Source organism: Montipora capricornis, chromosome 11 (genome assembly GCF_036669925.1).
Source record: "Montipora capricornis isolate CH-2021 chromosome 11, ASM3666992v2, whole genome shotgun sequence".
Classification (NCBI taxonomy): Eukaryota; Metazoa; Cnidaria; class Anthozoa; order Scleractinia; family Acroporidae; genus Montipora; species Montipora capricornis.
In genome coordinates, this window is record NC_090893.1 from 3,910,787 (window position 1) to 3,925,786 (window position 15,000).

Below are 15,000 nucleotides of genomic sequence, written 5' to 3' on the forward strand. Positions count from 1 at the left end.
TTCAATCTTTTGCAGAAATTGCAAGAATAGAATCACTTTGATAAGTATATTTTAAGAAGAAATATATAAGAGAGTTAAATGAATCTGTGCCTGTATAGTTTGCTCTGTCGTTCTCATAGCATCGACCGTCAGTGATCGCTGAAAATATTCAGAATATTCCCTCACACCCTTTGACGTCTTACATCCACGTCTGCATGTTCAGCGCATCAGATACTAGAACTGAACGCCGAAAAACAATGAAGCGTGATTTTCCTCTGCATTGCGATCAGGCGTTCTTTTGTTTGGAAAGAACATACAGATACTCGGATTTCCTATCGCCAATGCTTACTAATACAGGGATATTTTTGCGCGGTTTAAAAATATCCGGAGAAAGTAGATCTTAGTAAGTACTCTTGGTATTCAAAAAGAAAATTGGGGGTAACCATGCATTTTTGAGAGATAATGAAGCTTCAATTTAAGAAAGAACGCCATACATTGCTTTGTATTTTAAAGCTTTTTACAAATATTATTCATGAATTATCTTTGAAAAATGCGTGGTTACCCCCAATTTTCTTTTTGGATTTCAATAACACTTGTTAAGATCTACATTTTGTGCATAATCACACACCGGGGCAAAAATATCTTTAATTAGTATAAATACACAGGTGATTATACAAAATCGCGGGCTCTCATTGGGCTCGCTATCACTGGGCACACCTCCAAAGATGTGCTTGACCCCTAGAATTTCTGGCACGGGTGCCTAAGATGTTCTGTTTACACACGTTATCACAAACGGGGGAAAATTACTGAATGCTGATTTGCTGAGACGGAGGGCATTTTTTTCTCAATCACGAGGGCAATTATTGCCCCGTATGTGATAAACATGTAATCGCAATGTGCCCTCGTGCAAATAAGGACTAATTATATTTCACTTATATTTTTAAAGTGTTCCAAATTGCCCTCATCGCTTTGCGACTCGGGCAATTTTGCTCAAGTTATCCGCCTTGATTTTTATTTGTGAAACGACCTAGTTAATGGACAAGAAAAATACTGATCTATGATAATCTCAAACTTTTGTGGTGCTGTTAACAATTGCACTGAAGGAAGTTCGAGTCTGTGGGTGAAATCCGAAATTTTGACCATTTAAATGAAAGCTACTGAGCAGTACTTTCCTGTGGTGCTGTTTATTATGCGTAGCCACGTAGCCACAGTTTATGCATTTTAACTGCATACTCGCTCAGTCACTCCCTCATTTACTCCCTCATTTAGGAACGAGGATACGCTGGTTCGAGTGGCCGGGTATTCTGCAATTACTCCCAGATTACAATAAAGTTTTACGCAGATTTTCCTTTTTATGAACAATTTCCGTTTTTCGAGTGCCAACTTTGACATTAGTTGGACTGGCATCACAAAGCAATAGATCATGTTATGTAAGTAATCTCGCATGTGACTGTAATTTACGGGTACGTGCCTGCTAGGGCACAGTGAATTAGCTTAATAAAGATCGTCTTAAGGTCCAGGCTTATAAACGGGCGATTTTTTATCCGGGCTTGCTTACAAATGATAAAAGTAGAAATGATATCCTCAGAAATCTCTCTTATGTAAGCAGTCGTGAGTTATTAGCTGGCCTCGATGAGTAGGTCCCGTGTGCACAATAGCTGCTTATTTTCATGCGTTCTTGCAATATGTTAAGCTCGGTTTTAAGCACAGCCTCGTTCTCGTCGTCTAAGGAAGTTCAGTGTGGCGTCCTGCTTCTAAAGATTTCTTTTGAACACAGTCAACTGGATATTGTATAGTTTTCCTTCCGCTTAAATTTTGGAATTCGATTCCTGTAACTCACTCGCATTGGTTTTTATGTTGTCAATTATGAACGTGTTTGTTCATCTTGCGCGAGATGAGTCAATGAGTCGATGAGCAATGCGCTAAGGCCAGCAGGCTCCTGGGATATGGAAGGAGAAACACCAGACTCGCCAAAAGCACTACGGTCGATCGCTCGGCATATCTCACCTTAGTAAGATCCCGTCTTGGCTATGAAGTCTGGTTCCGCACTCTAAAGATCTGAGGGAAGCTCGAGTGAGTCCAGAGGTGCGCTACGAAGTATATTCTGAACCTTCCATTTATTTTCGACCAAACATATAAAGACAGGCATATGAAACTTACCTTATTAACCTATGTCAATTTGCATGATTTTCTTCTTCAAAGTGGTAACTGGCACAGTTAAAGTTAGTTCTTCTGTTCTTCCTCAAGTCTTAGTTACTAGCACTACCAGATCTAATAGCAACCGCATCTTTACTCACCTTTTGTCAAGGAAATGCAATACTGTTACTTTTCAGAGGTCTTTTTCAGAGTCTGGAACACCTTAGCAAATGACCTTCAACTTTCTCGCACCCTGAGATCAGTCAATTCAATTCATTGTGCTTTGTGGGGTTGTGACAACGATCGACGGTACCCAGAGAAGCAAAACTTTCTTCCTCACGTTGGAATATTAAGTTTTTACTCGCTCAGCAACAACAATGATGTTTTGTCGTAGGCTAGAGCTATTAATCGTGACCAATTTCAATGAGTACGAAGGTCTGTTCAAATAATTTTGTTAGAGGTTACAAAACCTCTGAATGTCCTACACCAAATTTGTACGTAAAAGAGTACGATTGCGATAGTATGAAAACCTTAAAACCTGCTCCAAAGATTAGGTCTATAGAGAACTAGTATTATGAAGATGACGCTTTTGTATTGGAGCTTGACAAGTTTGCTTAGCTTGAATCCAGTCACTTAATACCGTGACTTATATAGATGGTAGTTTGACTGCAGAAGAAAAGGTTTTTTTAACAGCTGAGGCATATAAATTCCCAGTGTTGTCTAAGTCTATCGAAACAGAGAATGCTGTATTCTCTGAAAAAGGAGAATAAAACAGCTACCTCGAGGCAGAAGGAGATTGAAATGGTTTTCTTGAGAAGAATCATCATAACACATTAAAGTGTTTGGACTCTCACATAATTTGTAGAAAATAGTATCGGCTCAAAAACCATTGAATTTTTCTCAATCAACTTGAAACTAGAACTTAACCTATTTGATGCCTCCAAAGAGCAATAGCTTAATTTGTAAAGACAATTTCCATCACCTCTGACATGCAACAACTTCTCTCGTTCGAGGAGGTAAATTTCCAGGAGCCATAATTCCTTTATGCAAGACATAATCAAAGAGAAAACAGCTCATGCACACGTAAATGCAACTGAAAAGGCTTTATTGTGTTATTTCCTCCAGATTTATGCCTAATTTTGTGATATTTCGAGGCCATGACGAGATTTCAATTGCACAATAAACCTTACGCGAGCAAGGTTAATCTGAGTAAAGGAATGAAGGGGGAAGTTTCTAAAGGAACTGTGGTAAAATTTATCTCATATTTCACAGTTATTCAAACAAAAACTTACATTTGCCACTTATCAACATTGCCCAAATCGCTTTCGGATAAAAATGTGTCGAAAAAAGCATTGATCTCTCTTCAAAATCGTTTTTTGGACGTCGAAATAAGTTTCTTATAGCGACTTGAATGCTTGCCCCCTGGCGATCCCAGAACCCTTTGCGTATAAATAGGAATCCGATTACTGGCAACCCATTGGCTTATTGCTGTTGTGACATCCGCGCCTAATTAAGCACGTTTCTGTTTTTATATCTACTATCTCTTTCTTTAATTTTTTTAACAGGCGAAGCCAATATAATAAAATTAAGTAAATTTTATCCGCGGTTAAAAGAAAAGCGAAAATTAACGTCAGCTTTTGAATGGGTGTCAACTGACAATTGGTTAGCGTTTGAAATTCAAAATTTCAAAACAAGTCAAATTTCAGAGAAATTGCCTAACTAGTTTCACAACGAATTCCGGCACCGTTTAAATGTTGGAGTTTTCAATCTTTTGCAGAAATTGCAAGAATAGAATCACTTTGATAAGTATATTTTAAGAAGAAATATATAAGAGAGTTAAATGAATCTGTGCCTGTATAGTTTGCTCTGTCGTTCTCATAGCATCGACCGTCAGTGATCGCTGAAAATATTCAGAATATTCCCTCACACCCTTTGACGTCTTACATCCACGTCTGCATGTTCAGCGCATCAGATACTAGAACTGAACGCCGAAAAACAATGAAGCGTGATTTTCCTCTGCATTGCGATCAGGCGTTCTTTTGTTTGGAAAGAACGCCTGATCACATGTTACTTTTCCTCATATGCGATTAGCCTACATACACGCGTTAGTTGTTAAAGAAAAACCAGATTTGCGAAAGAAGAGCGCTTCCAGGAATTTAACGTATCTTCGTATAATAAGCCAATAAATAGCCTGTTCTAGGGCCAGTATGTCTCCTGAACCTTACATAACTTCGAAGATGATCATCTAGCGCGTGTATGTAGGCTAAGGTTTGTTTAAATCAGCTGCGAAACGTGAGACACTTCGCGGTTTTGATCTACCGAACGAAACCGGAACTTGGGCTTTTTATTTTATTCCTAGGAAGTTTTTTTCCAAATTTTTGCAGCAAATCGAGTCTTTGAGAAGAACGATGGCAAACGTGGTCTTTTCAAGGGAAATTTTCACAAGTAACCTTTTTAAAGAGGCCTAATGCCTTTGGCCAATTCCCTTTTTAGCGAACGCAATAAAGAAACCGTCACACTAACTTTGCGTGTTGGCACATCTCCTTATAAACCCGGGAAGACGGAGCATTCGCCAGAGATAAATCAGGTATGAATATTTGTGGTCGAGGTATTGCTCAGTTTGCGCTTTCTTGAAAAAGGAAAAGAAAAGAAACTGAGAGCTTGTAACCACATTGATCATTTTTTAGCAAGGCCTATTTCTTATCAATTGACTTCATTACCGGCTTTTAGTTAGTTTTTTTGTTTTTGTTTTTTGCATGTGTATTCAAAAATACGTCATTTTGCATTGAGGGTTAAAAGGATGTTTTTACTCGGTCGATGCAAATTATCTTGAAACGCCGGCTCTAATAAAATCACAAGCGCACCCGGAGAGGAATTTTAAGGCTCAGAATGGACAAACAAACACCAAAAAGGCAGCCGCTTCGCTTTCCCTGTCAAACCGACGAGTTTAAAACCGCATTGAAAATTCAGTTCAAGACCCAAGTGTTGGTCTTTCGCGTGCCTCTCGACAAAAATCAGTTTATTCCATCTTAACGACGATTTTGGTAAATATAATCAGCTTACGTGATTAACAAAATGCTTACTCCATGAGGATTTTCATCGGTACAGAAATACCTGTAAACGTCAAACATTTCCTTACCAATTTTGTGGTTGAAAGATTAATTGTTTTGCGTTTTAAACGGGAAAAATAGAGCAAGACTTAACAACCGCATTAACGTGTTTAGGGCAACACATTTCGTCTCACTGATCGACTTTTAATCTTTTAATTGGTTTTTCGAGCGGGTTTCTTTCTAGCCAGTTTATTCTGAGTTAAAAGGATTTTGGTTGATCTATATCCTCTTGTTTTAACAAAATGCTCACACGCCCTTCTCCATCAATACGTCAGTTCAGCGCGCAAAGTTAAAAAATGCTTTGTAAGTTGTTATTCTTCAAAGTGAGAAATCTTTCCCATCGTTTTTTTCCTTTCCTTTCCTTCAAAAATCACAAAAACTATGTTGCTATAAAGTTACTCCAAATGAAATTTTTTGCAAAAAAAAGAAAGCTAGCGGACTATGTTGATAACATCGAAATGGAAACCGGTGTCGACAACATAGTAAGATCACGTCGGACAGGCATTGGTCATTTGCGATAGACTCTGCACCTACTTCAGCAATCTGTTAACCGGTGCTAGAGATTATTCGACTTCCGTCCATGATGTTCTCCTGCAAGGGTCAGATTTCATCAGTCCTTACGCATGGAATCTGATGACGCAGTCATTGTTCATGGCTAACTAAAGAACATCTTTGCTGTTTCCGCTAAAGGCTTGTCTTGGGAACTGCAAAATGGGCTCTCTTCAAAACAAACCACATTTGAATCGATTTAACTTCTAAAGGGACACAAAGAAAGCGAAAACAAACAAATTAAACGTTTTGAACATTACGAATTGAAACTGAATTATTGTGAGGTGTGAACAGGAAAGCTCTTGGGATTTTGGGTTTGATAAGCCATGCCGACAGTGTTAAAATGAGCTGATAATTCCTGTATACATTTTGTGGTTCAAATTTTTCAATGGTCTAGCTTTTATTGCTTGGAAATGAGGAAAATTATTTCTTTTTCCTGATGCGGTTTGCCTCGATCACGCCGCCAAAATGCGCCGAAAGGAAATCGAAGAGTTGGCCGCATGATCTTTATTTCGAGGTATTTTCAGAGACTTTGAGAGACCAAATGAGTTGAGCAATTCTTCTTTCTTATGCGTAATACGGTGAAAAAGCAATTCTCAATCCTAAATATAATCAGATCGAAAAACGCAGCCCTCAATCGGCTTATACTGATTATCTTTGTCGAGTTGACAAGGCTTATATCTTCTTTTTGTACAATACGGAATTGTGGAGTCAACTCAAGTTTTGTCACTTTGACAGTGTGTTTTCCGAGAGTATCTATCCTGTTGTGAATCCGTTTTTGCGTTGACTCAGTACGATAAGAGAACACTTCCCACATATTTTGCATTCATCACCTCTGAAGCCGCCCTACATCGAACACAGGCATGCGCAAAAACTGCCGATGCCACCAACAATTTCTTTGTGCTTTCGAACGGAGAAAACTGGTTGTCCGAACCTTGTAGTTACCTTGTGGGATTCGTAATTTTCTGGGCCCTTTTAACATGGTCGTTTCTCGTGTCCTGAGCTTTCGATGGGTTCGCTCGATTTCACGATTTTACGTCATCAGACTCGCGCAAAAGGTGAACTTGATAATTGACAAGAGTTTTTGGCGGCTTAGGATATGCCCTATCAAGAGCTTCTGAGAATTAGCAACCTTAGTTCAACAATTCCTACTGATTCATTGATTCATTGTATCTAAAAGGGTATCAATCCAAGAGATATCTACAGACTTAATAATCGGAAAGCCTTTCAAGGCGAAATAAAGAGTATTTTAAATGCGGCAAAGCATGTTTTTGTGACTGAAAATTTCAAGAACTTTTAAATCCCTTAACTGTTTCCTAGAGATGTCAAACTGAACTGAAATAACGAGCAAACAACTGTTATTTACCCATATTAATAACCTTTAAGTAGTTGTTATTGAAATCGTTGATTCTGAAATCGAAACTCTTGACAAAGCCGATCATTGAAATTTCATTTTTCTTCGTCTGTTGGAAATATTTTTTAAAAAGGAAAGATTTCTTAAATAGCAATGCGCACGGTGCAAGATATTATTGGAACATTACCGTAGAAGAACTATTTTGATAAATTCTTAAAGAGCAATCACTTTTCCTTCGCCAGAGGCGGCTAGTTTGTGGTACTGACAAAGATCAAACCCAAGTTCGCGTGGAAAGTCCAACTCTTTATAATGTGAAGGTATTCATTGAAAGTTATTTCCTTCAGTCGTTATTTCGTTTGTCGAAAGAAACAAATATCTTTTTTAATGACGCGTTTCATAGCTAAAAACAGGAAATAAAGCAAAACTGCGTCACCTTTCTAAAACAAAACTGTTTATTGTGGATAAAACTAGCGGCAAACTGCTTTCCGCCATATGTATCTGTAGCCGCAAAACCGAATTCGCGTGAAAACTGTCTGGTATACAACCCCACCTTCCCCCAGAAAAGCCTTTTTGGGTTAACTGTTAACAAGACTCCAAGTTCTAAATGTCTTTTGTCCAAATCGAGAAGGAAAGGTTCTTAACTTTTAGACGGAGAAAGCAGTTTCTACAGGATAATAGAAAAGGATAATTTTCAAACAACGCGTGACTGAAGAGCGATAACCTTTACTCTCATCGAACTAAACAATTTCGTTTCACGGAAAAACACAAAATAATGTATTTCCGAAGCATCTTGAAGTGAGATGCTTTACACAAGAGGTAATTTTTACAGGAAGGGAGATCACGTCAGCAATATTCAAAAGCATTTTGATTTCAACGCGGTGGGTGGACCTGTTCCGTAGTTATTCGTGGGGAACTTGATTTATATGGTATCATTTGATAGCAATCTGTCATGATTGCACCCAGTTAATGTGAAGGGCATTTCAAATTTGTTCTATTTTGGAAAATGCATTAATTCTTTTTTCTTGCCAGCATGACGTAAGCTGAGTCAAAGATCGCAGAACAATTAATCAGAGGAAAAAATCAGTGAACAAAGAGAGGTTCTAGGAATACAAAAATTAGCTTAAACAATTACTACGCGAAGAAGACGATCGAGTTTCAATAAGGTTATCTCGACAGTGTAATCATTCATCGGTGATTCAAACTGTTCCTCGCCAGCAGTGTTACTAAGATTTGAGCTCACTATTCCTTTGTGCTATTTTTTAGCGTGTCCTTGCTCGTTAGCTACAGCCAGTATTGAGAAAATCACAAAAGAGAGAGTAAAGCAAGAAAATTTTCATACTCTTTATGACAAACAGTAGCCTGCCAATGATGAAATATGACTGCTTGAAATGAATTTCTTATGTTTGACTCATTGGTGAAGCTTCCTCACTTGTGTGAAGTTTTAACCAATTATAGTAAAACGTGAAAGCTAAACAACTGTGTTAGTTTCTTTGGACTTTTTTCTTAAGCTATCAGAGAATAGCTAATTATATGATTAGCTAAACTTTGTGAAAATCGGTTCTATCAATACAGACATTAACAGGGACAACGCAAGTTTGCAAGTTTAGTGAGTAATCATTTTGTAACTCGAAGTGGCAAGTCACAATCCTTATGATGAGATCGGACGCCAATATGTTGAGGCGCCTCAGACGGCCTTGATCCCACTACCCACCCACCCGACCCACGTATGAAAAGTACACCACAGCACCAAAGAACTATGATGTATTTGGAAAGGAGGATCGCTCTTTCTCTGTCCCGATCAGCTCAAAATCGCATGTCTACCGATGAACAATCAAATTAACAGAGCTCACGAATGTCTGCCTTAAACAAATTCAAAAGCTTCAGGTTTTGTGCCATAATTCTCGGTGACCGACTGAGCTGGCCGTTTTCCTGAGCGGTTGAACTCAACCGCGGTCAACAAACAAACAAACAGTACGGTTGATAGCCAGCACATAAAGGAGAACAGGGATGGCGTAGTGTTGAGAGCACTCGCCTCCCACCGATGTGGCCCGGGTTCGATTCCCAGACTCGGCGTCATATAAGGGTTGAGTTGGATCACTTCCAACCTCACATTCACGCCGATCCGCTTCATGTTCTCCTTAAAGTTGACTCAGTGATACGGCTCCAAGGGCCCCAATTCTCTATTTTCGAATTCCCCATAATGCACTTTGTTTGCCCCCCCCCCCCCCTAAATTTTGCATAATCTATTGTTTTCAAATGCTCTTGGGGACACTGCATATTCCCAAGAGCATTTGAAAACAATGGTTTATGCAAAATTTGGGGGGCAAACAAAGTGTATTATGGGGAATTCGAAAATAGAGAATAACAACAGGTACTACAATGACTTTTAGCATGTGCCACACTTTTGCAATTTCATCTTTCAATAGTTGGTTTCGTAATTGAATACGTATACAGGCTACAACGTCTCTCATCACTATTTTTTCCACTGCGCAGGTTCGGTTGAGAAAAACTCGATAACAAGGAAAATGACCTCATTTGAAGTTAGCGAGGGAGTGACACGGTGGTTGGCGATCGATGAATGCGTCGGCTACCAAGAGTCTGCTGTCAGTTAAAAAGAGAATGCGAATTTGGTACCGGAAGTTCATTCGGCTTCTCTGACTTTCGGCAAATGCTCGGGTTATCACCAATGACGTCATCATTACATTTCATAAATTTAAAGAAAACGACAAAACTTTTGAAATTACAAGACATGTTTCGGCAGAAACTTCTGTCATCTTCAGTTGATTAATGTACAAAGCGTTAAGTTGAATTTATAAGTCGGAAAAAGTGCTAATTATGCCAGTAACAACGAAATGTACATAAAACGTGACAATGTGAGAATTAAAAGGATAGTTTTAGATTTACTTGATGCAGTTGTTGGATTTTTGCGGTGCAAGCACTTTGATAGCGCTGAATCAACCTTAGCTCAAAATTAGGGAAAGGAAAAAATTGTTTTCGTGTTAGGCTAGGTCAGAGACCTATTTCAAACATCTTCTTCATTTGCACCGGAGAACTTCATCTCGTATCATTTTCTAAACGCTTCAGTTTTACAGCATTTGTTTTTATCAATTCAACAATCAATTAACGCCGTAACAAGCTTAATTATAGAAGAAATTGTGACTATTTGAGAAATAATGCGATTAGATGATTAATTCATTACTCTCATGAGGCATGTAAAGAAAAAACATTCGTCCTGTTGATCGACTATGATCAGGATAGGATTGATTCCAGTGAAAGTTTCTTAGACTTAAAATATGTGACGAGACGAGTCGTTCTTTAGACAGTTCTTTAGATTTTAATCCTTCTCCAAAAATGACTCAGTGGGACATAGAAATAATAATAACAAAAGTATTATCGTGGAGACACTAAAAAAATAAGTAAATAAATAAGATCATCAAGTTCGTATTTCTCTGAATTCGAATGATGGCACAAAGTACATCGATTCATTTTTGATCTTGAAATGAAAGGAGAACACGACTCAGTACATGTAGTTAATGGATATTGAAGCACTTGATGGTTAGCTCTGGCCAGCTATGAAACTGTTAGTTCCAATTAAAGTGACAGTGAAGGGGCATAAAAATATATCAGTAACTTACATCAAATATTTCACAAGAGCTGCTTTAATAATATAATTACGAATAAACCAAGATTTACCATTGAGTCGGTGGAAAACGACGAAGGTCATCGAACTGTAAAAATGTAAAATATTGTGAACCTTTTTTGGTCAAAATTGTAGTCATCAATCTCCCTTTCTCTTAAGAACGATGATCGAAAAATATGATATATTTTCTACGAAGCATTATAGGAATAACGGAACCATTTAGTAGCGTTTCATTCCTTGACGACTTGAAATCGTTTTCTGGATGCTCGATGGAAGATTCTAGAACCAATCCTCGCAAGTTTTAAATTCTTATTGGAATCTAAAGGGATTTGCCCCTTATCTGCTCAAAGCTCTTAGCTAGAGGGTTCGTTGTGTTGAAATCGGTTCCTCAAAGAGTTGGCTTTTAGGTAACTTGAGATACCACTGCGCGTGGTTCGGCAACCACAGGTCAGACTTAAAAAGTCAACTTGTATATTTCGATGAATAACAACACTTGAAAATACTGACCAATAGCAATCATTTTGAATGATCACACTATTATCCACAGACACACGAAAGTATCAACCACCTTGCACCTTGCACGGCAAGAACCCTGGTTCACTGTCGCTTGTTACCCCTCGTAAAATAAGGACCTTTACCTTTACAGCGACTGCTCATTAGCTTTCATGTAAAGGCCCAGTAATACGGGCAACATTTTTCGTGCAACTTGTAGCGCAACAATGTTGCGTTGCAAGTTGAGATGGTTTGAAGCGCGTATTACCACCTTCTTGCGCAACAAATTTTCTTGTTGCAAAAAGTAAAAGCGACGTCTAGTAAAGTAAGAACCCCATTGTACAACATAATAACCAGCAATCTCGTTCCCAGGAGTCTCTCTTCTTTGCCGCCAATGGAGACAGAGAAGAGAGACTCTGGGAAGGACCGACCCGTAAGAGTTCATTTTGAATATTAATTTAAGGCGGATTTCAGCCAGAGGTTAGAACCACTCAGTTTTGCAACATAATAAACATAACCATAAGAAACTACCGCTGGTCACACTTTAGTATTTGACCCACAGAATCAAAAGTTAGAACCACCTTGCTTAGCATAACAAACAGCACCACAGGAAAGTACTGCTTAGTCGATTTCATTTGAATTGTTACACTTTAAGATTTTAATGATGAAATGGTATATATGAAATGAATCATATATGAACTGCGGATATGAAATCAAGTGAAGCTATGATCTTCGCAGTTATGAACGCAATTTATACAAGATTAAGATTTTACCCACAGATTCAAAAGTTTAGAAGTTAGAACCACCTTTTGTAACCACAAGAAAGGATTGCTCACCAGCTTCATTCAAATGGTCACACTTTACAAAAATATTTCACCCCATAGGTTCAAAAGCTACTGAGAACTTTTTTCTGCAACGTAATACTCAGCAACGTAAGGAAATACTCCTCGGTAGCTTTCATTTGAATGGTCAGACGTAACAGTGACGTAAGGATTTCACAACGGCATATCCAACTACGCGTATCACACTTGAGAACCTCACCGCGGGAGAGACACCTCCACAATATGCTCCTTGAGTGGCTTCTATCGAATCTTCACATTTCTGGCGTTATCTCAAAACGCAAAGGCTGGCTAAAAATCACCTTGCCCAACATATCGACACCCCAGGAAAGTTCTTCCCGAGTACTTGAATTTACCTTTGAAACAAGCTCTCAAAATAGTTTATATCAAGCTGAGAACTTGTAGTCTCAACGTTTTCTCTTTAGGTGCATAGGTTAAAATTTCCTGTGAAAGTTTTAATCAGGAAATTCTTGGGAAATTTGGAACAGTGCTTTTCCTGTGCTTTTACCTCGTGATACGCTAACTTTCCTGCATTGATTTCGCTCTGCGTAATTATTGAAACGAAGCCGCATTTAATTGGTTGTTTTTAGAATTTATGTGGTGCTGTTTGTGATTAAGACGAAATATTATATCCTCTACTCGCAACAAACTTTTCCAAAAATAAATCAACAGTGTAATCTCATCATTTGTCAAACATGAGATAAACCTGGCGAAGCTTGTGTAACTTTTCCAGTGCGGAATCGTTCATTTTAGCTGATTTGTGGGAGTAATTTTGAAAACGAGCGAAATGAAAAGAACGACTTCTTTCAAGACTCCTCTGCCACTATCATGAGGCCAACAACACGAGAGCGTTTGACTCAAGAAGGCGTTTAATTAAGCCAAAAATCATAAAACGTGATTTACCCCCGGCCGTCTAAAAGTGAAGACACTCGACCTCGAGTTAAACTTTAAGTCCTGTTTATTTTTCAAACCTTTTCCGAAAGATTTGACAGCTTGTTTTGCGCAAAAGGCCTAAGATTGAGTAGGACGATATTCTTAAGTGCTCCAGTAATTGCCTAGGTTGTTTGTATTCAATGATTAAAGTCGGCCTGGCTTTAACTGATAACGTTCTTTCATTCTATTTTCTTAACTGTAAAGATGTACTGTACGAATTCGAAGCGGTTGACATTTTTCTTTAACAAAGCTTGACTATTTCTGTGAAATTCTTCAGAGAATACTTGCACTCTCTTTATCGCCTTGGTTTTGAGTTTTTGTTTCCAAGAGTTCGAAGATTTCCGGATTCTTGTCGGACAGTTCATAAATTTAACCGCGGCGCGTTCAACTTGTTGTCACAGTCTCGGATTTAACGGATATTTACAACCGTAAAATATTATATTCTCGCTTAAATAGACGTTGCTTTAATTCGTTAGACGTTAAAGTAGCTTTGCATCCAGCTGCAAACCGTTTATATTTCGGTGGAACTTAATCTATCGCTTCGAAGCTCCGTGAAGTCGAAGGTTGATAAGTCCAAGTCCATAGATTTTGTTTTTGGAGGATTGTTTCTTCTTAAAGTCTTCTTTTTTAAAGTTCCTTTGCTCTCCTCTGTCGAAATACCATCAGACTTAATGAGATCTGGTTCTGAACAAGATGAAAGTAGCATTTCGTCTTCTTGGGAATCGGTTGACACAGTAGATTCTGTCGACTTTCTTCTTAGCAAGGCATCAAGGTTTAGTCTAGGATCTGTGCCCTGGGATTGCTTTCTCCTGTTACGTGCACTAAATCCCATGTCTTCCACAATGTCATATTTCTCAAATCCTCCACATAGCGCTGTAGGAAAGAGAAGAAGAAAATGCACAGTTAACCCATAACTCACCAAAGAGAATCAAATTGATATATTATTTGCGTGTATATCGCGTGTCCGTTGATTGCAATGGCACATGTGTGTGTCAAGAGTCATTTTCACTATTTGAAATGGAATTCAGACAAACAAGACGTCACGACAATTTTGAGGTATCGTGGTGATGTTTCGTGATAGCAATAATATCTCATTTTTGTACACTGAGTTCTTAGAAAATTTGAGAGAATTTAAAAAATTATATATCTATATCGCCGACTTTAAGAACTGTTTGAAGTCTCATGTCGTAAAAGCCTTCAAATATCTGAAGTGCTTTGTAGATCTGTGTTGCCTTTTTGGGTTGCAACGAATGGTGGGCAGTAAGCTATCCTGAGAAGTTCACCCAAAAGCATAAACGACCCACCTTTTTAAAGCAACCACATAATCCAAAGGAGGGAGTCGTTTCCAAGTTTCGTCTTTCTTAAATCTTAAGTAAACAAAACGATTTGTTGGCAATACGAACCTGATAAACGAAAAGCGATGTCCTCCCATTCTCGCGGCTTCAATTCATTCATCATTCTAGTCCGCTGTTTTCTCCGTTCTCGGCAAAAGAAGATAATCGTAAAGTGAAATGCGAAGTCTTTGAGAACGTGGTATCTCACGTCTTTATCCTTAACTCGACTTAGTTGTGATCCCGGCAAGGGCAGATCTGTATCTGTTGCAGTTGATCTGCTGGCAATGCTATTTATAAGCCTTTAAAGACGAAATAATGAAGGGATTATCGATTGACGAATCGCATTTGTGGCATCTTGACCTTTCGGTGCTGTTTCCTGTTCATTTTGGCAGGAATCCATTGAAAGGCTATTAAACTATTTTAAGGCAGACAAAAAACATTTGCGTTCTTCAGTTACATTAAATAAATGTCGGTGTTACATTAAACATAGCATATGGCGTGTCAGTTCTTCCATCCCACGCGAGATACCGTAAGCACGACTTAAGCTTGATTTTAATTCAAGAACTTTCTGATAATAAGGTGGATTTTGATAACTGGAGTGACGTACTTGTTTGGAAGCTTCTTCCTCTGTTAC

At 38.4% G+C, this 15,000-nt stretch overlaps 1 protein-coding gene and 1 long non-coding RNA gene across 2 annotated transcripts in view; one reads left to right on the top strand and one right to left on the bottom strand.

Annotated features, from left to right (window-relative positions):
- The window catches only part of LOC138022819 (uncharacterized), a 90,639-nt gene that overhangs the window by 52,593 nt on the left and 23,046 nt on the right, over positions 1–15,000 (top strand). The gene's annotated exons all lie outside the window — the stretch shown is intronic.
- On the bottom strand, positions 13,040–14,643 carry LOC138024575 (uncharacterized). The gene is made up of 2 exons (XM_068871805.1): positions 14,436–14,643; positions 13,040–13,905 (listed from the first exon to the last, which is right to left on the bottom strand). Exons 1-2 carry the CDS (start codon positions 14,488–14,490, stop codon positions 13,544–13,546), a joined length of 417 nt encoding a protein of 138 aa, XP_068727906.1. The 5' UTR covers positions 14,491–14,643; the 3' UTR covers positions 13,040–13,543.

Excerpts from the sequence above, each read along its gene's own strand:
- LOC138024575 (XM_068871805.1), bottom strand. The coding sequence starts at position 14,490 with ATGATGAATGAATTGAAGCCGCGAGAATGGGAGGACATCGCTTTTCGT. Across the intron at positions 13,906-14,435 it reads CATCGCTTTTCGTTTATCAG|CGCTATGTGGAGGATTTGAG; the intron begins GTTCGTATTGCC and ends TCTTTCCTACAG.